Source organism: Syngnathus leptorhynchus, unplaced genomic scaffold (assembly GCF_054491065.1).
Source record: "Syngnathus leptorhynchus isolate UIUO unplaced genomic scaffold, UIUO_Slep HiC_scaffold_27, whole genome shotgun sequence".
In the NCBI taxonomy this organism is placed as follows: Eukaryota; Metazoa; Chordata; class Actinopteri; order Syngnathiformes; family Syngnathidae; genus Syngnathus; species Syngnathus leptorhynchus.
In genome coordinates, this window is record NW_028231994.1 from 38096 (window position 1) to 63183 (window position 25088).

At 44.6% G+C, this 25088-nt stretch overlaps 1 protein-coding gene across 32 annotated transcripts; it reads right to left on the reverse strand.

The window, feature by feature from the left end:
- Positions 1-5285: 5285 nt before the first annotated feature.
- LOC147038906 (cytochrome c) lies at positions 5286-21449 on the reverse strand. Of its 32 annotated transcripts, none has more exons than XR_015063583.1 (12): positions 21271-21449; positions 20665-20844; positions 20466-20563; positions 20243-20329; positions 19873-19997; positions 19457-19724; positions 18722-19133; positions 10101-18532; positions 8901-9005; positions 8768-8818; positions 8574-8662; positions 6371-6384 (listed from the first exon to the last, which is right to left on the reverse strand). XR_015063583.1 is itself a non-coding variant. In XM_085904875.1 (11 exons), the coding sequence occupies exons 10-11, from the start codon at positions 6376-6378 to the stop codon at positions 5805-5807; spliced, it is 315 nt and encodes a 104-aa protein (XP_085761001.1). In that variant the 5' UTR covers positions 6379-6384; positions 8574-9005; positions 10101-18532; positions 18722-19133; positions 19457-19724; positions 19873-19997; positions 20243-20329; positions 20466-20563; positions 20665-20844; positions 21271-21432; the 3' UTR covers positions 5286-5804. The 32 variants fall into 32 exon arrangements, 9 of the variants coding, with proteins under 9 accessions (XP_085761001.1, XP_085761002.1, XP_085761004.1 ...); XR_015063586.1 differs by having other exon boundaries at positions 8897-9005; XR_015063581.1 differs by having other exon boundaries at positions 6373-6384; positions 8574-8788; positions 8901-8963; positions 10101-10160; positions 11001-18532.
- Between the last annotated feature and the right edge of the window lie 3639 nt (positions 21450-25088).

Here is a 25088-nt window from a genome sequence, read left to right on the forward strand (position 1 = left end):
TGTCCCGTCCTCGTCCGGTCCGCCCTTCTTGCTAATGGAGGAGAGGGAGGGGAGCAAGAGAAGGGAGGGGGACCGGGGTGATGCCAACATGGGAGGGAGAGGACAGAGAGTGAGTGGCGCAGAGAAGGGAGGAAGACCAAAAGGAAAACGTGTGGAAAGAGAAAGAAAGCTTTTTATTCATGGATGCAATTTCTGCTCGTCTTTCACCAGCAATTAGTATCAACGTTCATTTCTAACAAGAACTCTGTTCACAACGCATTGAAAGTGTTGCCACTGGTAGAGGAGCGACCACGCCCTCTAGAGCAAAGGAGGCCTTCTATTGGCTGAGATTTAACTGCAGGGTCCTCACTTGACTCTTTTTTTTCTTAAGAAAAAAAAAAATCATAAGCTGGTCACAAATCTTGAGGTGGCAGCAAACCGAACTGCACTGCATCATACTTAGAGGGCTTTCCAATAAGTGAAGTTTAGAATTTTTAACATTATTAGGAGTTTAATCGTAATAAATCATGATGTCAATCAAAAGTGAAATATATCTTGTAAGCAATCACATGATATGGTGCAGCTAGTTAAGTAAAAACTAGAAAATGTACAGAGACAATTTACAAATTAGTCAATTCAAAGCGATCTTTTGGGTGTATGTGGTTGATAGGAGTCAGGTTTAAGTCAAGTTTATTTATATAGCCCTAAATCACAAGCAGTGTCAAAGGGCTTCACATATACAAAACAAATTGACAATTATTCTCAAAGCATCCCCCAATCTTAAATTCCCAAGAGGGCAAGGAAAAACTCAAAAAACCCTTACTAGGGAAAAAATGAGAAATTTTGAGAAGGGACCACAGATGGGAGGATCCCCCTTTCAGGATCACCAGGCTGCAATGGATGCAGAAAGGGCACATAAAATACATAATATAAAAAATCAAAGAAAAAGTGGATGTCCAATTCAAAGCGAAAAGCTGCAAATGTTTCTACTGAGGTAGCAGTTCTAATATCCATTGGTAAGGGCATTCCGAAGCCCTGGAGCCCTAATAGAAAATGCTCTATACCCTGCAGACATTTTTGGGGCCTTCGGGGTCACTAAAAGACTAGCGTTTTGCGAGCGGAGTTTACGAGACAGAACATAAGGACATAGGTCACCGAGATATGAGGGGGCCAAGCCATGCAATGATTTATAGGTTAATAGAAGAACCTTGAAGTCACATCTTAAATGGACTGGGAGCCAATGTAAGTTGGCTAATACAGTGATCCCTCGCTACTTTGCATTTTGTTTATCACAGCTTCACTAAGTCGCGGATTTCTTTTCCAAATTAAAAAACAATTTAAAAGTCAAAATAAAACTTCTAAGTTGAGGAGACATGTGTCTAACCTTTAGGACAATGTAGTATTGCTCTAAGTGTTCGTTTACATTCCTTTAGAAGTCCGTTTTCGCGTGTTAGCACGATCGCGAATTAGCATCTTTCCGCTAAGTCGTTTGCCTGCCCAGTACTTCTTGTTGATGACCGTACTTCGCGGATTTCAATTAGCGCGGGTGGTTTTTGGAACCAATTACCCGCGATAAATGAGGGATTACTGTATTGGGGTAATGTGATCAAATTTTCTTGTCTGTGAGAGCGGCCTTGCAGCAGTATTTTGTACTAACTGTCTTTTGATACTGGATTTAGGAAGAACAAAGAATAATGTGTTACAGTAGTCCAGGAGCAACGTAATAAACTCGTGTATAATAGTTTCCGCATCATCGGTCGAGAGGACCAGGCAAATCTTAGCAATATTACAAAGGTGAAAAAACACAATTCTAGTTATGTTCTTAATGTGCTTTTGAAAGGAGAGCATTGGAAGTGAAGAAAACTACAGAAATGGCCACCAGCTAATTCTTGCCTCAGTAGAAATGCTTATAAATGTGTGTTTGCAGCTGAAGCAGAGGCAACCAGTGAACCCTGTACTAAAACGGGCTCATTTGTGGGGCAGAGTAGAGAAAACTACAAAAATGGCTACCAAGAGATTCTTACATCAGTAGTCAGAAACGTACGTGTATCTTCAGAATCAGAATTGTACGTAGATGATGGAAAACCAAATTGACATTTAAAGCTACTCAGGCAAAATATTGAGAACATCTAAAACTCACTGATGTTATTTAACAGTTCAAATCATCCAGGCGACGTTTGTGTGGAGAACCATTAAAATGGCTGCCAGGTGAGTATTGATTCCATATTAATCATAGTAGAGTTAAGAGAAGATTGAGAGTGAAAGTAGTTTCAGCATGAGTACAGGAGACAACGTGCATGAGAAACACACTGATAAATAAAAGCAGCCTGTCCTGAGGAGAACTACAAAAATGGCCGGCAAGCTTGTGTTCTGTCCATCTGACAATAGAGGAGAGGGAAGTCTTCGGTGTGACTCAGCAAAGTTTGCTATCGTCTGATTGGCTGCTCTTTTTTGGTTTCTGCCTTCCCTCTTTCCCCTGCATCATCATCATCATGATGCCTGAGGTTACCATGACGATGAATGCTGCACTGATCAATATGGGCCAGAGAGGGTGAGGGCTATGGGGATCAGTCAATAGGCGGCACGTTTACAAAGCACTGAAGATGTTAGCTTTGTGCAAGTTTGTGATGATGTAGCTTTTCAAAGGCCTCAAATAGTGTCTTGGGGTCACTCATTTTGCAAATGGAATACATTTGGAGATGGCTATCATGAAATGACTACACATAACCAGGTCATGTCTGTGTCCAGGCGCTGCTGGTAACATTTCAACACATTTTATGCTTCTCAAAATCAGTAAAAAGAGGTCTGAAGAAGGTAGTGTGGTGGTTGAAACGGAACGTAAAGGCTTCTATGAGAAAAAAAGTCTATGAAAGAAAATTTTAATTTACGAGGTTGAGGAGAGTATGTCGCTAGCTCCATCAAGCTAACTTTTACCATTTTGCTGGATTTTCAGAGGGCACGAATGAGCACCCTCTCAGTGGTTGGGTTGTGGACCACGAAAAGCAGGATGGATACAAGGCCTTATGAAAGTAACAGTCATAGACTTACAATATTGTTCAAAGAAAGTGACAATAAAAAATTACATTTGTAATGTTAGACCTTTTGACATAGATGGTAGATGTACCCAATGAATTGTCTCCTGACTTGTTGCCACAATTAGCATTTCATGAAAGGTGTCACAATGGTAACAATGTTCAGTGGCCCTTCCTACATCAACCCACTGACAAATTTGACACGTTTCCATCCACTGGGGGAAGAAGCACTCGATCGCATGTTTCTCTCAGTCATCTTTACGAGGAATGCAACTCCTGCCTGCTAATTGGCGTCACACATCTTTGGAACATTTTTTCTTTTAAGCAGCATCAGAACACCCCTGAACTCTTTCTGACTCTGCTTACGCTAACAATTGTTGTTGTTGTTCGGAGTTCACTTAACATCAAACCCTGCAAACATGAGGGCTTCATAATCACATGGTGAGTAGATAAAAATACTTTTGATTTCTTCTAAATTTAAATAAAAGCAAATGTTCTGACAAGAAATGTTGAGGGAAAACATAGTTTTTAAGAGAATTATATAAAAGGAAAATAAAATTGAGAAAAATGTCAAATACAGTCCAGTCAAAAACAATGTATGATGTAACTAACAGATTCAGTCAAAAAATTTTTTTTATTACACTTTCAAATGAAATTCAAAAATGGTTTTGAAAGAAAGAAAACATGACATTGAATAGTTAAGTAGTGTTTTTTTTTTATATAAAACCAAAAATGCATTTTAAAAAAGCAATTTGGTCAAATTGCCTTGATGTAAATTAATTTCAAGAAATATAAAAAAAAAAAAGAATCCCGTCAAAACACCTGAATATATTATTTGAATTCTAAAATAAATATAAATTGAGATATTATAAAACAGATCTGGTCAACGTTGATAAACAACAACACAATAATTCAAACTAAAAGTAGCAGAAATTAACTTGGCCTTCACAAGTCAAAAGATGTGAAAAGAAGAAAAGAAGTTGTCTGACCGTTGGAACGTTTGCATGTGCAAATTGGTCACCGTGGCGACAGACTCACTTGGGCCACAAAAGTGGTGAAAGGAAATTAAATAGCTTGTTTGGTCTTTGCTTACCATCAAGCAGGGCACACAAAGGGCAGATTAAGACCAAGAGCGTGAAAAAGAACAAAAAGCCCATGTCAACGGTGCCTATAAAAAGTCTACTCACCCCTGTTCAAATGCCAGGCTTTGTTTCTGATATGAGAGAAATGGAAACAAATTAAAATTTGTAAATTACGTTTATTCTGGAATGGAACCTCGGCATAAATGTCTATGAACCTGCCTTAAATGTCCGTGAAGTGAATCCGATGCCAAGCAACACTTAAATATTTGCATTATATAACAGTCAGGGGGGCCGACTCGTGGCGCGCTGGGTAGCAAGTCCGCCTCACAGTTAGGAGGGTGTGGGTTCGAGTCCACCGGCCCTCCCTGTGTGGAGTTTACATGTTCTCCTCGGGTCCGCGTGGGTTTTCTCCGGGCACGCCGGTTTCCTCCCACATCCCCAAAACATGCTTGGTAGGCCGATTGAAGACTCTAAATTGTCCCTAAGTATGAGAGCGAATGGTTGTTCGTCTCTCTGTGCCCTGCGATTGGCTGGCAACCGGTTCAGGGTGTCCCCCGCCTACTGCCCGATGACGGCTGGGATAGGCTCCAGCACGCCTGCGACCCCCGTGGGGACAAAGCGGTTCAGAAAATGGATGATTCAAATCAACATTTTCTAATGTACATACATACATGAGCCCAACCAACTGCAAATGGCGAAAATTCTAAATGAAATATTTTTTCCCCCAAAAGAAAAATAAATCACTATTAGCTCAGGTAGTGAAACAATGCAAAAAAGCATTTGTGTGAATAACGGTGGAAGCCCCGAAAAAATGAGTGGATACACTTGCTAATGCCTCGCCGCCAAGGGCCCCTCAAGCGTTTTTTTCAGCATTAACATGATCATCGACTGTTGTAAACATTTTATAATAGCGACTTTGGCAAATTCATCTGCAACTTATAATCACAAACTTTACCTCGCTAACTTCCTTGGCGTGCAACATGTAAATGGGCACCACTGGAGTCTTTTTGCAGATGGGTCACAACATTTGCTAAATATAGCAGAAAAAGTCACTTTTTGGCTATTCCCTATGTTCACAGACATGTCAGTAAGCAGTGCATATCGCCAGGGACACCGTGAAAAAGAAATACAAATGACACTGGCTTCATCAATCAACAGTCTCGCCTAACTAAAAAGAGACACGAGGCAAGTCTTGATCAGACGAAGTTTTTTGTTTAATAGATAATCCTTGAGAACATAATCATAAATGTACATACAGCCCCTGGTCAACATTTGACATACAGTAAAGTGGCAGTAAAATAAGTTAAAAGACTCTTTCGGTCCTGTGAAACCAGGTAAAAATAACAAACCAGTATCTTTCCTTCTGCGTGCGCACGTTTTTTTTTTTATTCTGTGTTTCGGCGCACCTAACTTTGAATGATTTGCGACCTTGGCAAAGAAGAGGGGCTGCATTTTAGACGCTAACGGGACATTTTTGGAAATCTAAAACCAAGTGTTGACTTTACAGCAATGATGGTGATGACCAAATGATCTCAATCTTTTGAAATGTATATTTCCACATAAGGCGTTGGCCACATGTACGAGTGCCAATGAGAAATCACACAAGCGTCTCTCTCCCTTCTCATCAGCATCTGTACAAATGACTCAACAATTCTTTTTTTTTTTATGCGTGTGAATCAAGAGCATAGGATAAAACAGAAAGTCGCGGCCTTCATGATGTCGCCGATTTGAGGTAAGCAATAAGGTCCTGGCGCTCCCCCTTCTTCTTGATGCCGGCGAAGATCATCTTGGTGCCCGGGATGTATTTCTTGGGGTTCTCCAGGTACACCATCAAGGTGTCCTCGCCCCACACGATTCCTGATACAAATTGAAATTGGGTATCATGTCATCAAGTAGGCCATTTTCAACACAAATAGCCAGCTTCCCTAACGTCTTTGAAGACAGCGACACACGGGAAGTGGTGTCACTTTTTACATCTGTAAGAAGCCACATCAAATGCAACTAAAAGGTAGGGAAGATTGTGTAATTGATTTTAATCTAACTTTTTATTCATTTAATAAAAGTTGACAGTAGACCTATTGCATAAAAGTTGTCAATTCAGCACAGAAGGACCAACCTTTGCTCTTATTGGCGTCTGTGTACGAGAACCCCGGCGCCTGGCCCGTCTTGCGGCCAAAGAGACCCCACAGGTTGGGCCCAACCTTGTGCTTGCCACCCTCCTCAACAGTGTGGCACTGCGCACACTTCTTCACAAACGTGTTCTTGCCTTTGGCCACGTCGCCCATAGTCAGCTGGAATGAGACGGAACGGACAAGAGGACATTCACCACATTCTGCTGCATGAAGGCTATAGACAGAAAAAGGCGCAAAGAAAGTGCACGCTGCCACTGAGCTCAGGCGTGTCAGAGGTTTTGAGATCCTTTCAGTATTGCACATTTGTCCAATATGGCAAACATAGAGTGACACCCCCAACCCCAGGGCTTCCTAAGGAGTTAATACAAGCCAAAAGGGTGCACACCTTTATTGTCCGCAAGGTTGTAAACTGAGGATGAAGAGCACATGAATGAATGGGTTTGATCAATGACATGCTATCCTTCCTTCCTCGTCTGTCCTCTGCAGTACTGGATGAAGGACGTCGAAGGTAAAACCAGTGCAACCACCACTACGCATTCTCCTTTTACATGTTTCCAATCTACGAGTTAGGTGACCACCCGACTCGTCAAAATGGGACTTCCAACTCAAGGTTGTTGAGGCCCAAAAGTGTCAAGTCCGTTAGCTTAGCTTTAGCCCCTACTTGACCGGCGTTAGCTGCTATGCTACTCAGCATTAGCCTCCTGGTCGTTGTGGGGCGGAATGAATACTTTTGACGTAATTTTTAATCTGTGAACCACTACCGGGGGTGAGGTCTACCTCGCATTTTGTTTTTAGTTTTGTAGGGTAAATAAAAAGCGACGAAAACAAAAAAGATGGCTGGCTGCCGAGCACGGCGGTTGGCTCTCAAGGATGATCGTTAACATGGCAGGCCGAATATTTCAAATACTTTCAGTCCAAGACTTGACATTGTATTCCAATACCTTGTAGTGTTTTTTGTTTTCGTCCAAAACGTGAATGATACCACAAGATCAGTTTCACGGTGACCTCAAGTCAACCCCAACCAGCTCTCAAGGATGCTTGAAGGAGTTAGGACACAATCTAAACAACTCACCACACTTAAAAATTGTCCACCCGAATAAAAAACTCTAAGTGTGTTTACAGGAGCATAAGATAACATTAAACCACTGAGAAAAAAAATATATTAAAATGTGCCCTAACGTCACTGGGGCAGTTTGCGTTCACTCCCCACGGTTTTAAATATAATTGTTAACATACCTTCAGCGCATCAAATTTAAATGTGTTGTGTTGTACTTGCCAGTAGTTTATAATTCGTTGAATGAAACTGCCGTCTATGTGGTTCCTCTTCGCTACGAGAGACAAACACGTTGTGGCGGTCGCACAGAAGGTCACTCACGGATGCCTGCTTATGACGTCATGTAGTCATGTGATGGCGGTTTCGTCTTGCGTCCTCAAAGGGCCACGTCTCGTTACAATGTCGGTAGTTTGTTTGAAAGTTCGCTTACTAGATACTAGACCCGCAGTAACAATTAGTCGTCAGTCAAATGAAAAACTGACGTAGTAGGTGTTTTGAAGTTGCCGTGCTGAGTATTCGTTCGTCCTTAAGGCAGAACGAAAAGCCCAAAAGGGTGATTAAAATTGTTGGGTCGGCCCCCGACGAGAATATGACGTCACCTCTTTTGACCCCTTGTAATCGATTGTAGTAGTCGTACGTTTCATACGTGTTGCGTCAAGGTGTCATGCAAAAAAAAAAAAAAAATGCTCTTATAAAACAAAATGCCGCGACCCTCGTGAGCACAAGCAATATGAATGAATTAATTATTGTAATTTATTCAGTTAGTATATCTAGTTGCAGCATATCATCTGAGTATATATCCTTGATGTAATGCAGGAGGCGTATTACAGAAAAGTCCTAACTTGAGAATCCTATTTGTCTAGTTGCCGTGGCAATGGCACTTTAAGACCATATTGAGGAAAAGTCTACTACAGAACAGTGTTTCTTAACTTGGTTTGCACATCCTATCTCAGCATAAGGAATGTGTATTACAGAAGCATCCTACTTTCAAAAACTCTTAAATAAAATTGTCCAAACTTTAGGATAACCCATTTCGTTGTCTTAAGTGATGTTTTTGAGTGATTGAGTGACAAGGTTAAGAACCACTGCACTAGATACAGGCGCAGTCACTGAACTTATGCCACCAAACAATGAATCATGAATGTTTTTGCAAATAATGATAATAGCAAGAATCATACCTTCAATTACCTTGTTTTTAAAAGCAATTAAATGATCAAACCACCATTGAGATTATATACATTTCCTACAATGAACTAAAATTTACTATGAACTGTATCAATCATACTGCACCTACAGGCGCGTTCACTTTTTGTCGCCCAAAAGGCAGGCCAGGACGTTATGCAGCCGAGGGTGGAGAGGGGAGAGACTTCAGGATCCTACAGCCTGGAGTAAGAAGCTGTTGGTGAGTCTGGTGGTGCGGGAGCGCAGGCTTCTGTACCTCTTCCCAGAGGGCAGTAGATCAAACAAAGTGTGAGCGGGGTGACTCACATCACACACAATCGTGGTCACCTTGCGGGTGAGATGGGAGGTGTAAATGTCCTTCAGGGAGGGGAGTGAAGTACTTTTCCATTGTTAAAAATAATGCATCTTCACAGCCAAAAAACAGTCTGGTCTCACCCACTTGGTGTGCTTTCAATCAAGGTCCAGCAGGTCGCAGCTCTGTACCAACTTCTTTGTTGACTTTCTACTCCCACAGAAAAGTCAAAGTCCACTTTATTGTCAATTTCTCCACATGCCAAGGCACACAAAGAGATCGAAATTACGTTTCCCACCGTCCCACGGTGATTAGACACAGTACACAACACTCACATCAAATAGCACAAAGAGTAAAAACGAACATACAAGTGCAACGAATAAGTAATAAGCAAATAACCCAAATAAATAAACAATAAATAGACAAATAAGAGCAGCAAAATGGAGCAAGCGCGCTAATAGCAGACAGCCAGATCATAGCGCAAATGAGAATGAGGGCACTTGATGTCTGAATGCTAAATCTGGCATTATCTCACACCGCTTTGACTCCATAACACAGAGCGGGAGGGAAAAATATGACTTTTACTGTGCTGCTCTTAAAGTAGTGATGCAGTTGGGGCCATATTACAAACGGGCCGGGGGCCCATGGAGGCCCAAAGCGATGCAGATGCCGATTGCGATGTCAGAGGGAGCTTATGACTACTTACACTGTGATAAGGCATATCTGTAGAAAACCATGAGAGAGGGGTGGTATGAATTGGAACAGGGGGGACAGTAGTCAGAGGGCCCCTGGGCCAATTCAGAGTCTTATCATGAGCCTTCCTAGCCCCGGGGCACAGAACCCCCATAATCCGGCCCTGGGTGAAGGTGTGGGAGTGGGTGGGTAGGTGTCGTCCAGTCAGTCAGTCAGTCAGTCAGTCAGTCAGTCAGTCAGTCAGGTAGTCAGTCAGACAGTCAGTCAGTCAGTCAGTCAGGTAGTCAGTCAGACAGTCAGACAGTCAGTCAGTCGGTCGGTCGGTCGGTCGGTCGGTCGGGCGGTCGGTCAGTCAGCCATAACGTTTGAAATGACCATTTATGCTTATGGAGAGACAGCTAACTTCTCCCAAATGAGTGTTTGTATGTCCAGGCCCTAAATTATATTTCAAGAGGTAGTCAAGCCCACAATTTTAGGTCTCAGATTACAACCAATCGCGCCTCACTACTTTTCTGAAGCTAAGCCAGTCGACAGCATGCGGCAAAATGGCCGCCTGTCGAGAGGGATCAAAACAGGTGCATTTTGCCTGGTTCAGTAATACGCAAACAAAACATTAATCAGAACACATTATCAAAGACACAAGGGCACAGATACCTGATGCATTCTTTGGCAAGCGATCATATAATTTGTCATCACCACACCACAACCAGATGTCTGCACGAGAGAGAGGGGAGGTTACAGTCAGTGACAAATTGAATTTGCACCATGTGGAATCTATTGTCCCAATACTTATGCCAGTTCCCTTTAACTTTAAACATGTCATATTTTGTTGAGTCACATGATTGTCAAAAACGGGCTTTCTTTTTTTGTGAATAATTGTATGCCGTGACTCTCCAATGCCCTCTCAACCGAGGACAAACCAAACTCATTCCCTAAGTATTGAAAAACCATAAATAAAATAAAACAACCACATTTCTCCATATGTTAACTTCTTTTGTCCATGACATGAAGCAACTACAAACTGTCCATCCTCTTTACATTGGTGAATACATGTCCCTTTTCTGTCTGGTGGGGCTAAATCCAATACTTCCTTTACCTGTTCAATTTGCTTCCTCCACACCCATCTCTGGTACTTTCCCAATTTGTCCTGTAACGTTTGGTTTGTCTCTGTCCTATTAAACAACGTGACTTACGTTTCCTCTCGTGAGAGCTCTTCTGTTGTGTTCACCTCAGCTTCATAAACTACTTTTCCTCTGCATCAATATTGTCTATAGGTGGGTGAAATTTGAATCTGGGACTTTTTCTGCTGGATGGTCTCTTTAATTGTCGTCCAATTGTCCACACAAAAAGACAACTTAATAAAAATACCACTACTAAAATTAATTCTGAAAAATCCGAAAAACCTTTCGAGCCCTCCCCTTTACTTTTCCGTATTGCTGCTCCTTCTCTTTCTGTCTCCCCCCTCTTGGCCGGTTCCGGGACACGGCCAAACAGGAATACCTTCATCCTGACAGAACAAACTCTGGAGCCGGACGTAGGTGTGAGTAGTGATACCACCGGCGTCCTTTGAAGTCGAGCTGGGCCGCGTGAGACGTCCTGGCCAAGACACGAAAGGGGCCCTTCCACCTGGGCTCCGTCCACTTTCTGGAGACGACTCGGACGTACACGTACGGTGTGAGCTGTTTATCCACCGACACGCCTTCCTCCGCCACAGCTGCAGCGGTTTTCTCTCCAATCTGTGCAGAAACACTGGACACCAAAGCAGACAAATAGGACCAGTATGCTGCATGAGACAAATTGGGTACCGTAACATCCTCCGGCGGGACGAGCGTTGTCGCTGGTCCCGGCATTAGACGACCTGTCATCAATTCAAACGATGCAAATCCAGGGTGCCTGTTAACAGATTGCCGCACAGACAACAAGGCAAGCGGAATCGCTTGGAGCCAATTCATTCTCATTTGAGCAATAATTTTGGCCAGTTTTTTCCTTCAACGTCCGGTTCATTCGTTCAACTTTGCCCTGGCTCTGAGGATGGTAGACACAGCCAAATCGATGCTTCAAACCCAAAATTGATTCCACCTTGGCCAAGGCTTTGTTGTTAAAGTGTGTACCATTGTCAGAGCGGATCAGGGCCGGAAAACCAATTGTGGGGATGCAATGGGTGATCAAAGCCTTGATCACAGCAGCAGAATCTTCTTTCGAGCACGGATATGCCTCAGGCCAGACTGAGTAAGCTTCAACCAACACAAGCAAAAAGCGTTTACCATTCACTCTTGTATTCATGTCGGTGAAATCAATGATCACCTCGATCACCACAACTTTTCCTGAAATGGAGACATCTAAATGGAAGGGCAGAGTGTAATCAGGAGTGGCCAAAGCCGCAGCAGAGGCCAGCTCCTGCACCAGTGATACAAAGACCTCGGCAGCCTCCGGTGGCCAAACCAGGCAAGCCTTGACATTCCTGGCTCCCTGTTCACGGATCAGGGTTCGGAGGACACCGGTTTTGTCGGCAAAGCAGGGTATGTAGTGTCTGCTATAGCCGCACAACCCCAGGAATGATAGCATCTCCTGCACAGTGGTGGGACGTGGATGGCGGAGGATGGAGTTTCTATGCTCAGGCGACATGGCGAGGCCACTAGTGACCTGTTGGCGACAGCATTGCAGTTTCTTCCTTGACACCTTGAATCCTTTCTCTCCTAACCACAACAACACTTGATTTGTTCCTGCAAGACACGCCTGCTCATCCTTCGCTGCAATCAACAAATCGTCAACATACTGCAACAACAAAGTTTTATCCGGCATTTGGCATGGTTCGAGGAGTCCCTTGAGAACCTGATTGAACAAACCTGGCGAGTTTTTGAATCCCTGCGGCATGCGAGTGTATTGCAATTTTATCCCATTGTAGGTGAATGCGAACACGTGCCGCACTGAGGGGGAAAGCGGAAGACAAAAGAAAGCATTGGCCAAATCAATCACTGTGAACCACTGGTAGGCAGGATTCAATGACGCTAGGATCCGGTGCGGGTCCGGCACAGGAAGAACAGGAGTGATAGTGACATCCTTTACTGCTCTCAGATCATGTGCCATGCGCCATGTTCTCCCATCTGCTTTCCGCACTGGCCTCAGCGGGGTGTTCCATTCGGAACACGACACTTCCAACACCCCTGCGTCCCAGAGGCCACACAGAGTGTCTTCCATGCCTTGGTCCGCTTCTTCTGGCCAACGATATTGAGGCCGTTTGATAAGCTGCGTCTCATCCATTTGGAGATCAATAGGGGCCACCGAGTGACAAAATCCGACATCAAATGGACCCTGGGACCAAAGTGTGTCGGGCAAGGCCGCCAGCATTACTTCAGCGTCCTCATGGTCAGTTAATTCCCTACCGTGTGTGCGGGACACTATCGTCATCTCCAGCAATCCTGTATCTGACATGGGTTGTTTAATTTGGTATGCATGCTGAGACCTAGACCAGTATAAATTAGGAATGTGAGTTTCCCGCCAATCGGTCTGTTGCAACAACCGCTTGACCATTGAACCCAATTGTCTGGCCTCGTGTCCTGGGGCAAGAGCTAGGGAAATGTGTGGCACCCCTTTTTCTGTCATTTTGAACCACTGCATTTGTTCATGTGTCAGTTCAGTTGCAGCTGCAACTCCCTCTTTACCAATCAAAATGCATGATGAAGTTAAATCCCACATGTGCCCTTCAACTTCTTCAAACAAATCCCGATATACATCATCACTTTTTCGGTCATAATATAGAGTGCAATGCAAAGGATCAACAGGTGGGTGGTATGGCGTCAGTGAGCAGATCTAGGGTTTCCACAGTAGGTAGGTCGAGAACACACCACCACCAGCAGGGGTCTCTGGCTCCAGCCTGGCCCAGTAGATGGTTGCAGTTTCTGCTTCTGTCGGTAGGAGCGCCATCAGCCACTGACCATGTTGTTGTATTTGTTGTGAGCACTGGATGCTGACGCCATCTGGAAATTGAATAATCACTCCCTCTGGCCCACACAGAATTCTGGCTTCAACGGCTGACAACAAGTCCTTCCCCATCAAATTGATCGGAGTGTCTGTGGAATGGATGTATTTGTGCCACAGTCTACACCCCGTCCGGGTGATCACAGTTTCAAGTGGTTTGGTAAAAGGCAGAGTTTGTGGTTTTCCCGAGAAGCCGACTAAAGTTGTTGTTTTCTTCGACAGTGAGGATACAGGAAGGGCAGTGTTTATTGATGAATACGTTGCTCCTGTGTCCACCAGCATCTGCACAGGTTTTCCCTCCACTGTCACATGAAGCACTGGCTCCGCCGGGCCGCTGCTTCTCTGGCTCCCCGGGCATCCCTATTCGAATTGTCCACACCAGAGATCATCATGTTGATAGTACTGACCTCCGTGTGCTTGTGGCTGTTGCCAGGGCCGTCCACCAGAGGGAGCTGTTCCTGCTTGTTGCATCGGCGCCTCGGGTTGACGTGGCGGGCCTCCGGCTGGGCGGGCAGCTCCGTGCGGTCGATACTGCGGGCATTCTCTTGCCCAGTGATCGGTTTCGCCGCAGATGAAGCATGCGTTGGGCGAATGGTTTTTGTATGTTGCCCTCCCCGGGTAAGCAGGTGCACTCCCTCCCCGGCCTCTGTATCCGCCCCGGAACTGGCCCCTTCCGCGCCCCACCACCTGAGGAGCCTGTGACATTTGCATTTCCTTTTTCTGTGATTTAGACTGTTTAGCTTCACCATGCATTTTTGCCAACTGTAATTTCAACAACTGTTTGAATAATGCGTCTGTCTCGTTATCAACTTTAGCTTGTGACTCAGTGAACATTCTGCAGTGATGCAAAAGATGACGTTTAAATCGTTCCTCGGCACAAACCAGAATGTCAGGGTCTGACATTAGCTGCTTCTTCACATCTGGCGGAAGTCCATCCACCAGCGCCGTCCGGAAGAGCACCTCTGCCTCGTGCGTGAGAGCCGGATGGCGACCTGTGGTTTCAATCCAACTCTCCACACGTTACATAATGTTGGGCAGGTGACATTTTCACATCATAAGGAAACATAGTGGGGGCCAGATCGGTGGGTTGTGGGAAAGTCATTTTAATGTTTTCAAACAGGGGCGCTGCTACTTGTGGCAAGGGCACCTCCCTCCCCAGTCTCGCTGTGCCTGCTGCTTCCTCAATCGCCTGCAATTGCACTAGGTAGCATGCTCCTGCCAACATCTGTCGCATGTCACCAAGTGTACAACTCTGTCCACTCATTAGAGCCAAAAACTTGTTCAGCCACACCTTGCCTCTTCTGTGTAGTGGGGGCATCTTTTCCATCATCGCAGTCACATCACGGAGCACCATGGGCTCGTAACGCTGACCGTCCGCTGTGGTCACCAGCGGACACATCAACTCATTTTTCTGCACCTCTGCTTGTATCATCTGTTCATGACCACTCCGCAAATTATATTCTCTCCGTGTCTGTCTCTCTCCCTGCCCGCCCTTTTTTCTACCATTCAGATTCGCGTACTCCAACATTTTCCTCTGTTGCATCAATCAATCAATCAAGTCAAGTTTATATAGCCCTAAATCACAAGCAGTCTCAAAGGGCTCTGTCCTCTGCATTTAACCCATCCCCATGTGATTTTGATCCATCCCCTGGGGGAGAGGGGAGCAGTGAGCAGCAGCGGCGCCGCGCTCGGGAATCATTTTGGTGATGTAACCCCCCAATTCCAACCCTTAATGCTGAGTGCCAAGCAGGGAGGCAATGGGTTCCATTTTTATAGTCTTTGGTATGACCCGGCCGGGGTTTGAACCCACAACCTTCCAGTCTCAGGGCGGACACTCTACTACTAGGCCACTGAGCTGTTGCATCACAACATCATCTTCCTCCTCACCTCCGCTGCCGTCCCGCTGTGAATGCTCTTTTTGTCTCCACTCGCTCTTCGCGTCTTGTCTTATTTTCTCCGTTACCCATTTTAACATCTGCGTTTCCTGTCTACGCTGCTCATCAACTTGATCAACTTTCTTCTTTAGCTCCTCGTTCTCTGCCCTTGTCTATGCCCACCTACTCCTTTCGTTATGTTGGACGTTTGAGGGCTCGGAGCGGGGGTGGAAGTGTCCACGCGGGACGTTTCCTCCTCCCTGATCCGTCGCCTCTCTCTATTTACTGCTTGTTCAATCAGTTGTACAATACTTTGATCCGCCCTTTCGCCTTCGCCTTCGACATCCACTACCAGTCGGCCACCCAACGTCACCACTGGAGCCATCACTCCGGGGTCGCCGTATGGCGGCGGTCCAACAGCAGTCACTCCGAGTGTGGGGGCACTCGGGGGTGTTACATCATGCAAAGATGGATAAATGCCCTTGTATTCAACTCCTTTCTTATCTATTTTCACCGCTTTCTCTACCTCCTCCGCTTTTCTCACATTAACAACACTTTCTACGGGCAGTTTCTTCTGAGTGGCAAACAAAGCTGTTGCAGCTGTTGCCATATTGTGCAAAGAGCGTCGCTCTTCCTCTCTCTCCCGAATGTGCTTCTCGAGCACCTTGCGCTTACGCCAGCCGGCCCCTTTCTGCTCGTCTTCTAAGGAGAGCTTTCCTTTCAGCACCTGACTCTCTTTTTGCTGCAATTGCCGTGAGAGACGTTCCATGTCCCAAATTGTTGAAAAACCCTGAAACAATTTGTCAGCTTCCAATTTCGCAAAGACTTTTCGGTGTCTCACACGCTCCTTTGCCACTTTCTTTCTGTCAATGCCACTCACAATTTGCGCTACCACATTGCATACATTCTTTCAATCTCACTCCATTCATTCCTCTCAGCGCACACACACCTCTCATCACACACACTATCTCACTCCATTCATTCCTCTCAGCACACGCACTCCTCTCATCACACACACACACACACACACACACACACACACACACACACACACACACACACACACACACACACACACACACACACACACACACACACACACACACACACACACACACACACACACACACACACACACACCCCAATTTGATTCATTTTGGATATTTTAGCGGTCTGATCTCTCACAGAAGGAACTGTTACCACCGGATGTTTTCGGGAGGCTTCACTTCTCCCAGGATCTCAAAAAAACCTGGCTATTTGAATACGCTCGTCAACGTACCCTTGTCCGCCACGACTAAGCTAGGTCCCGGACCTATTCGTAATACGCGTAAATCCCTGACTTTACCGTACACGTCACACACGTAAATTCCAAACTTATTCGCCATATGTATCTCTTGCACACTTTATTTGATCTGAACAACAGTCTCCTCTTAAATTTCCTCTTTCAATTTGCAGAATTTCGACTTATAGTAACAGGTATTCTGCTTACCTTATCAGTGACGAGCGCTCAGGGTTGAGGAGACGTTGTACCAGCTCAACGTTGTGCACTTTATTCCAAACGGTTCGCCGACCGAGAGACAGCGTCCCAGACGCTGTCCGGTGTCCTGGATACATACCACGAGTTGTCAATTACCCTTCTCTTGACATCACGTCGGGGTCACCAAGAAATTGTTAGGATACGGATTTTAGCTATTGATCTGACTCCAAATTGCGATCAACACTTAACACAAGTTTCTATGTCCCAATCCACACACTGGCGCACCTAACAATTTTGCGAGTTCGTTCTGTCAAAGAGAAGACCAGTAGATCAATCAGACCAAATTGACCAATTGTTTATTCCTAACAAAGCGCACTAATACAGGCCTGGGTCCCGGGTCCCTCACACTAAAACTCGTGCGTTTTTGTGACCACCAAAAGACGACACATTCTTCCGGGTTGCCCAGTTTTAAAGAAACACAATATGAATATTAAAGCATGCAAAATATTGTGTGATGATTGGTCGATGGTCATCTCCTCCCCGTCGAGGTGTCATCACTGTGGTCAGGAGTTGGGGATTTTCCTCTCGAAGCCCGACCACCTGGACGTGGTGTTGTTCTTTGTTCTCGTTCCTCACCGACCTTGAGGTGTTATCGTCCGGTACTCCTCGTCTGGGCCTGTTTTGCTACACTTCGCAGAAAACAAGTTCATGCAGTGTGCCTGCACATTCCTCACCCCCCACCAATCCACACAAGCACTCCAACACTAGATATTATATTGATATGATTATGTTTCACACAACCTTAAAAAATATGTTTGCAAACCGCTGAAAGCACATTTCCCTTTATTTTTGATGTCAAAATAAATTTCCCTTTATATCATTTTTCCATCCATGCATAGCAATTATAATTAACGCGCATGTGTAATTTTAATTATTCAAGCAATGAATCCTGATTATATTTATTTGTCCTTCAACTAGATGCCAAAACAACCAGCAGTAGACAATGATTTAATTGTTACAGTTCTCTGCTCATCAAGAGGCCATATTTGAAAATGCCAACATAGCCACTCCAAGCGCTACTGTGTGGACAGATCTGAGTGACCAGTTGGAAAAGATGTCTGCAAAGGCTCTGTACACCTTTGTAAAAACAAACCGACACAATATCTGGTCAGCTCTGGGATTCAGTCATGATGAACCTGATCCTGAAACTAGCAGTGAAGCAAGCTCGGAATCAGGTCCTGAACTGCCATTTCAGCTTCATATTCCTTTTGACAAGTGGATGGAATTTATTCCGAAAAAGGCTGAATACAAAGATAAGAACCGTCGAACCCAAAAAAAGAAACTATACCATTTTCAAGCCTGGCACCTAGACCCACATCATAAATGAACACATCTGGAAAACAGTCAAAATTCCTTGCACATTTGTTTTTAAAAGAGCCAAGGTCTATCCATCGGTCTCAAATAATTATATTGAAATCAGAGGATACTGCAAGGAGTGTCATGGCCTTCTCAACATTAATTGTGGCGGAGAGCCAGAAATTAACAGCCCAATAATATTGAACTGTTTCATTAAGAACCGTAATGACTCCCTTCACACTGGTAGCTCAAAGCGGTTTCTATCTGGACAGTTGCGTGAGCAGGTAGCCAAGGAACTTTGTGAGGGCAGGATTGAACCACATGTATGGCGAGCATCACAGGCAAATAAACTGATGGACTTCGGAGACTCTGAGCCAAGCCACCTGCCAAATTTGGCCACCCTGCGCAAGGCAAAGCAAGAGAAAAATGATTTGGCATTAGGTGACAAAAATCCAATTTTCTCATTGCAGATGTTGAAATATAGTTCACCTCACAGTGACAGCATCAAAGACATTGGACTTGACAAGTTTTTCTGTCACCATTGGAGTCAAACACAAATGCATGTGTACAAGAGCTTAAAGAAATCTCACCCAATATTATGTGTTGATGCAACTGGCTCAATAGTTAAAAAACTGATGAGACCGAATGGCACGTCTGGCCACATCAAAGTCAAAGTCCGCTGTATCAGGGTGTTATGACAGGGCATACCAGTTCCAGTGTCCCAGTTGTGCAGATGCTGTCAGAGAAGCATGATGTTAATGCTATCACACAGTGGCTGAAGGAGTGGATCCATGCAGGTGCATCTGTTCCTAAAGAAGCAGTGAGTGACTTTTCTCTGGCGATTCTTGGAGCTCTCGTCAAAGCTTTTACCCCTCATCCTGACCTGAAGAGCTACATCAATGAGTGCTTTACCATTTCATGTGGGAATCAACCTGGACATCTACCCCCATGTTTTGTCAGGGTAGATGTAGCACACTGTATTAAGATGATCTGCCGATGGGACTGCCTGAAAAACAAAATACCTCGTGCTAAGGATTTCTTTGTCAGGTCAATAGCACAGCTTCTTAAGTCACAATGTTTGCAACATGCAAAAGAACTTCTTCGTACTATCACCATTGTGGCACTGAGTGAGACAGAGGGTAATGACAATTCTGGAGCCCCTATCCCATCAGAAAAGTCCAAGAAATACTTGAGAGCGCAAATTGCAGAAGAATTTGTCGAGAATGAGGACGTTGAGGGACAAGAACCAGGTGATGCATTAAATCAGCACATCCAGACTAATGTCCGACAGTGGGTGACAGAAATATGTGAGGAGAGCAGGTCACTTGCCATGGCTGATGGGGATCGGGACAACATCCACTTCCTCCCTGAGATCATTCCCCACATAACAAGACTTGGAAGTTACTTGCCACTCTGGACAGCAATAATGGTCTCTCTCTTTAAAAGCACCAGCATCACTGCAAGTTCCGCGGCTGTTGAAGCAGAGTTCAAAAACATAAAAAAAGGCCTTTTCAAGCATGAAAGCCTACCCATTCGTGTGGACCGGTTTGTTGCTCGTCATCTTTCCTTCATTGAGTGAAACATGCGGATTTGCTGTGCAAAACAAAAAAGTGAAAAAGATGCGTGTGATGCCACGACTGTCAAAGAGCCTGACAATGTCTGCACTACTTCTCAAACTGAAGTAGTAAACAAAAGGGAAAAAAAATCTCATACTGGAGGGGAGCCAGATGCATCTACTCACAGTCTTCCAATGGATGACAATGCAGTTGAAAACTGGAGAGGTTTAGCGGTCCCACCGAAAAAAAGAAAGACAACTTCATATCTCTCTCCTTGTCCTGAATGGCTGCATATTGATACACAAGTGGGCTGGAAAAAAGTCAAGGTACCATTGTTGAAAAACGGGAACCATCAACAGCCTGTTAAACTTCGCACATCAAAAGTGTCTGTGCTCAATACTTGTGCATTTGATGCTGTCTGTCAATGCTTATGCTGTTCTTTCTGTGAAAGTTCTATATTTGAAAAGACTGTTCTGAACTATGAACGTGGGAACCAATTCCTCCACCTGGTGAAAACCATCACAACACAGGGTGTGAACCCACAGGTATACTCACTGAGGGCAGAACTGCTGGGAGAAATATTCAAACCTGTCCTCCTGACCTCTGGTGCTCTCCAAACTGATGCACAATGCCACGTCTCCACTGTAATTGAGAGCGCAATGAGGAATATCCCAAGTGTTTATTTGATAAGACAATGCTCCTCACAGTACTGCAAATTAGGCCAACAAGTAATAAGGCAAGTTTCACTTGTTTGTGTAAACATTGCTGTCCTGCAGACCTGCGGCATGGCTCATCTTCAGACTGCTGCTGAAAAGGAACTCAGCCTTTCGGACTCTCTCTGCCTCAGGCCAATTGAAAATCCTTCCCAGTGTCCGTCTTCATTCAAAACACAGGACAACAGTACAGACAAGGTTGTGTGTTCAGGTAATGTTACTCACAGCTACAAACTGGGAGAGTCTGTGTGGTTTGACACTGACCTTGGTAGCAGTTGCAAGGAAGTTACCTTACTTGAATTTCCCTCCAGTCTGGAGCTAAAAGAAAATACTTTTACTTTGAGAGCAGTCATTGGCTTTGAACCAGGACCGACCCAGGATTCTCTTGGGCATTATGTGGCATACTGCAGGAGGACTGCATATGCCTGGGAGATCTATAATGACCTGGGAAGTGGAGTGAAAGCAGCATCAGTAAATACTAAGATCTTCCCACATGCTGTGTTCTACACAGTGCAGTGATGCATTGTTTGATTTGTTGAAAAAAAAAGTGTTGATAAGGTTCCCTTTGAAAAATAAAGTTATTTTTTCACGTTTTCAAGTTTATTTTTCTCGCTGTCATCAACTTCACATACATGTATTAATTGTTGCATTAATTAATGTTTTGGAACAGACATAGACTCACCAGGTAATTTAGGTTGCGGTGAACCTTTTTCACGTCAGATGTAATTGAAATAAATTATCATATAGGCTTATTGATAACAAGAAAATTAATCAATGAGCACGATAACACTAAAATCACTAAAAGCCATTTCCCGCAGTGAAAGTTTTCTGTAAGCTAAAAAGAAAAAAAAAGGCTAAGAACATATTTACCTTGTATTCGTCTTGCATCGGGAGCATTCAAAGAGATTGACATTCGCGACGACATACGGTGACATCATCGCTATAAATTAAATGTGTAATAACTAAAAAAAACAAGCAGCACAAACGAAAATTTTTGCTGCACAAACCAGCACAAACAAAGCACAAACGAACGGTACCATTTTGGGTTCATTTGGAGAAAAAGGTGGGGCTGGGTGACGTCATCGCGAGACGTCGAATTCGGCGTCTGCTGCCAGCCACAAATGCCCAAATTTTGACAAATTTTCCTGGTCAACGGCTGTAAATGATTGCGTTGTTTAAAAAAGAACTTTATTTAACTCTAATTTACCCTTTTAGATAATATTACGTCCCCAGTCACGTGCCGCGGAAATTACGTCACTAGGCGGAACTTCCGCCTAGATTCAAATCCGTGGGCGCGCGGTAGGGGGGGGGTGGGTTACGTCGAATTCGGCGTCTGCTGCCTGCCACTAATGCCCGAAATATCTTTATTTTCTGCTTATAACTGGAACGTCTAGAGCGTACACGGTAAATACGACTCATTGTGTTTAAAGAGATTTACTTTTTTGTAGTTTGACTAAACTTGTCGATGTAGCTAGCGTTCACATAGCAATAGCAATGTGTAGCTGTGTAGCTAACCCTAGCTGAAACGTAGTTGTATCTGTGAATGTTGGGTCAGGCTAAATGCTAATCTTCTATTTTATTCCTTTACATTCCACGGTGTTTGTTGGCTGTGTTTTCCACTGTAAGAAGAATAAAAATACAAATCAGTTGGAGGCTCGCATCATTCACCAGGAGCCACAATGGTTGGACATTGGCGAAGATTTCTCAAGTGAGTACCCCTTTCTTCCTCTATTTATGTTAAACACCTCCTATTAAAACTTCCACTGGCTGCAGACAGCCGTGTTTGATCCACCAACAGTATTGCAACTTGCAATTAACTCCTAGTGTCCTTCTCATTAATATGGAATGGTAGCAAATCCAAATTTGCCTGAGAACAAAAATAGATGAAATAAATTAAATAAGTCTTACTTGTTCCCATTAAATAAATTAAGTAGGTCGTCTTCCCATTCCTTTTCAAACAAGTAAAGCCTGCCCTTTTTGTGTAGTAGTTTTTGCGCCTATGCCTAGTATTTATACAAAATCAAAATTTAAATGACTTTACTCATTCATTTATTTATTCAAACGATCCAAAGTTGTGTTGTGTAATTCACAACAAATCTCATGTCAAAATAAATTAAATAAGTATTTTTCCCACTCCTTTTCAAACAAGTAAACTCTGTCTATTTTGTGTAGTAGATTTTCTGTTTATACCTAGTATTTATACGTCATAATTTAAATTATCATTATCAAATATTCATCCATTCAAAAGATCCAAAGTTGTGTGTACCTATGTGTAATTCAGAACATATCTCGTGTTACTCTACTCGCTCTTATCAACTTCTATCAATTTAACTAAGCGTTTAATACGTCCTCAGGTCTCATTCAAAAGATCCAAAGTTGTGTGCGCTATGTGTAATTCAGAATAGATCTCGTTACTCCACTCGCTCATATGACCAACTTCTATCAATTTAACTAAGCGTTTAGTACGTCCTATCAGAACTATAGTCAAGATTTGGCACCATCATGTGGTGAAATTTTGAATTGCAGCACATCCAATTTTGCCTGGGAATAAAAATAGATTAAATAAGCTAAATAAGTCTTACTTTTTCCCATTAAATAAATTAAATAGGTCTTCCCACTCCTTTTCAAACAAGGTTTCATGTTACTCCACTCGCTCTTATTAACAACTTCTATCAACTTAACTAAGTGTTTAATATGTTCTATTAAGACGTATGTGAAAATTTGGCACCATCCTTTGGTTAAATCAGGATTTAGAGCAAATCCAAATTTTCCTGGGAATTAAAATAGATTAAATAAATTCAATAAATCCTCTTCCCACTCCTTTTCACATAAGTAAACTCTGCCCATTTTGTGCTGTAGTATTTCTGTATATACCTAGTATTTAACCAAAATCATTATTTAAACGACTTCATTCATTTATTCATTCAATAGATCTAAAGTTGTGTTAGGTGTAATTCAGAATAGGTCTCTAAGTGCCACCGGCCCTGCCGAGCTTCGGCGTCCGACCAGCGCCGGTTCTGCAGCCGGCCTCGAATGACGAAAAATAACGGTCTCCGCCTGGAGGTCCCCGCCAACTCGGCGAATATTTTCTAAGTGCCACCGGCTCTGCGTGGCTATGGCGTCCGCCCAACGCCGGTTCCCGGGTCGAACCCGGATGACGAAAAATGTCGGTCTCCGCCCGGAGCTCCCAGCCAACTCGGCCACCAGTCACAGGGGTGCAGTACCAACTTTGGTCTTTAGGTGCGCCAGAGTACAATGTGTTGGTCCCCATAGTTAGTGTACTCATTAACTTTACCCCTGTTTTCCAAAACACAATCAGAACGAGTATGGGGGCGGACCCCTCACAGCCATGCCAGCGCAACAAAAGTCCTTTCCGCGCTGGTTCCCCTGTCGGCCACGCATGACGAAACATGTCGGTCTGCCCCTGGAGCTCACGAGACACATAATATTTTCTAAGTGCCACCGGCTCTTCCGAGCAAATGTGTCCGCTCCGCGCTGGTTCCCCTGTCGGCCCCGAATGGCGAAAACTGCCGGTCTCCGTCTGGAGGTCATGACAAACTTTTGGCGAATATTTTCTAAGTGCCACCGGCTCTGCGTGGCTATGGCGTCCGCCCAATGCCAGTTCCCGGGTCGAACCCGGATGACGAAAACTCTGTCTCCGCCCGGAGCTCCCAGCCAACACGGCGAATATTTTCTAAGTGCCACCGGCTCTGCGTGGCTATGGCGTCCGCCCAACGCCGGTTCCCGGGTCGAACCCGGATGACGAAAAATGTCGGTTTCCGCCCGGAGCGCCCAGCCAACTGGGCGAATATTTTCTAAGTGCCAACGGCTCTGCGTGGCTAGGGCGTCCGCCCAGCGCCGGTTCTGCAGCCGACCTCGAATGACAAAAAATAACGGTCTCCGCCTGGAGGTCCCCGCCAACTCGGCGAATATTTTCTAAGTGCCACCGGCCCTGCGTGGCTATGGCGTCTGCCCAACGCCGGTTCCCGGGTCGAACCCGGATGACGAAAAATGTCTGTCTCCGCCCGGAGCTCCCAGCCAACTCGGCGAATATTTTCTAAGTGCCACCGGCTCTGCGTGGCTAAGGCGTCCGCCCAGCGCCGGTTCTGCAGCCGGCCTCGAATGACAAAAAATAACGGTCTCCGCCTGGAGGTCCCCGCCAACTCGGCGAATATTTTCTAAGTGCCACCGGCTCTGCGTGGCTATGGCGTCCGCCCAACGCCGGTTCGGCGGTCAACCTCAAATAGCGCAAAATCAGCCTCTCTCCCAATTTTTCTAAGTTCTACTCGAGATACCAGGGGATGGGGTGCAGTACATTTTTTGGTCTTAAGGTGCGCCAGAGTACAATAAAATGGTCCCACTAGTCAGTGTACTCATCGAATTTCCCCCCGTTTTCCAAAACACCACCAGAACGAGTATGGAGGAGATGGGGCTGGTCTCCTCTACGGCGGTGAAAACCCCGTCCACGACAGCCTGAATGTTTGATAGCGACCTGGAAAGCGCCGTGGCACGCGCTGGAGGTGGGCACTTCGAAAAATTGGCAAAGTGTCACTTTGGCGAAAAAGTGACTAAGTGCCACCTCTCGAAAAAATGACTGTCACCTCTTGAAAAAACCACTGTCACCTTTTGAAAAAATGACAAAGTGCCACATCTCGAAAAAATGACAAAGTGCCACATCTCGAAAAAAT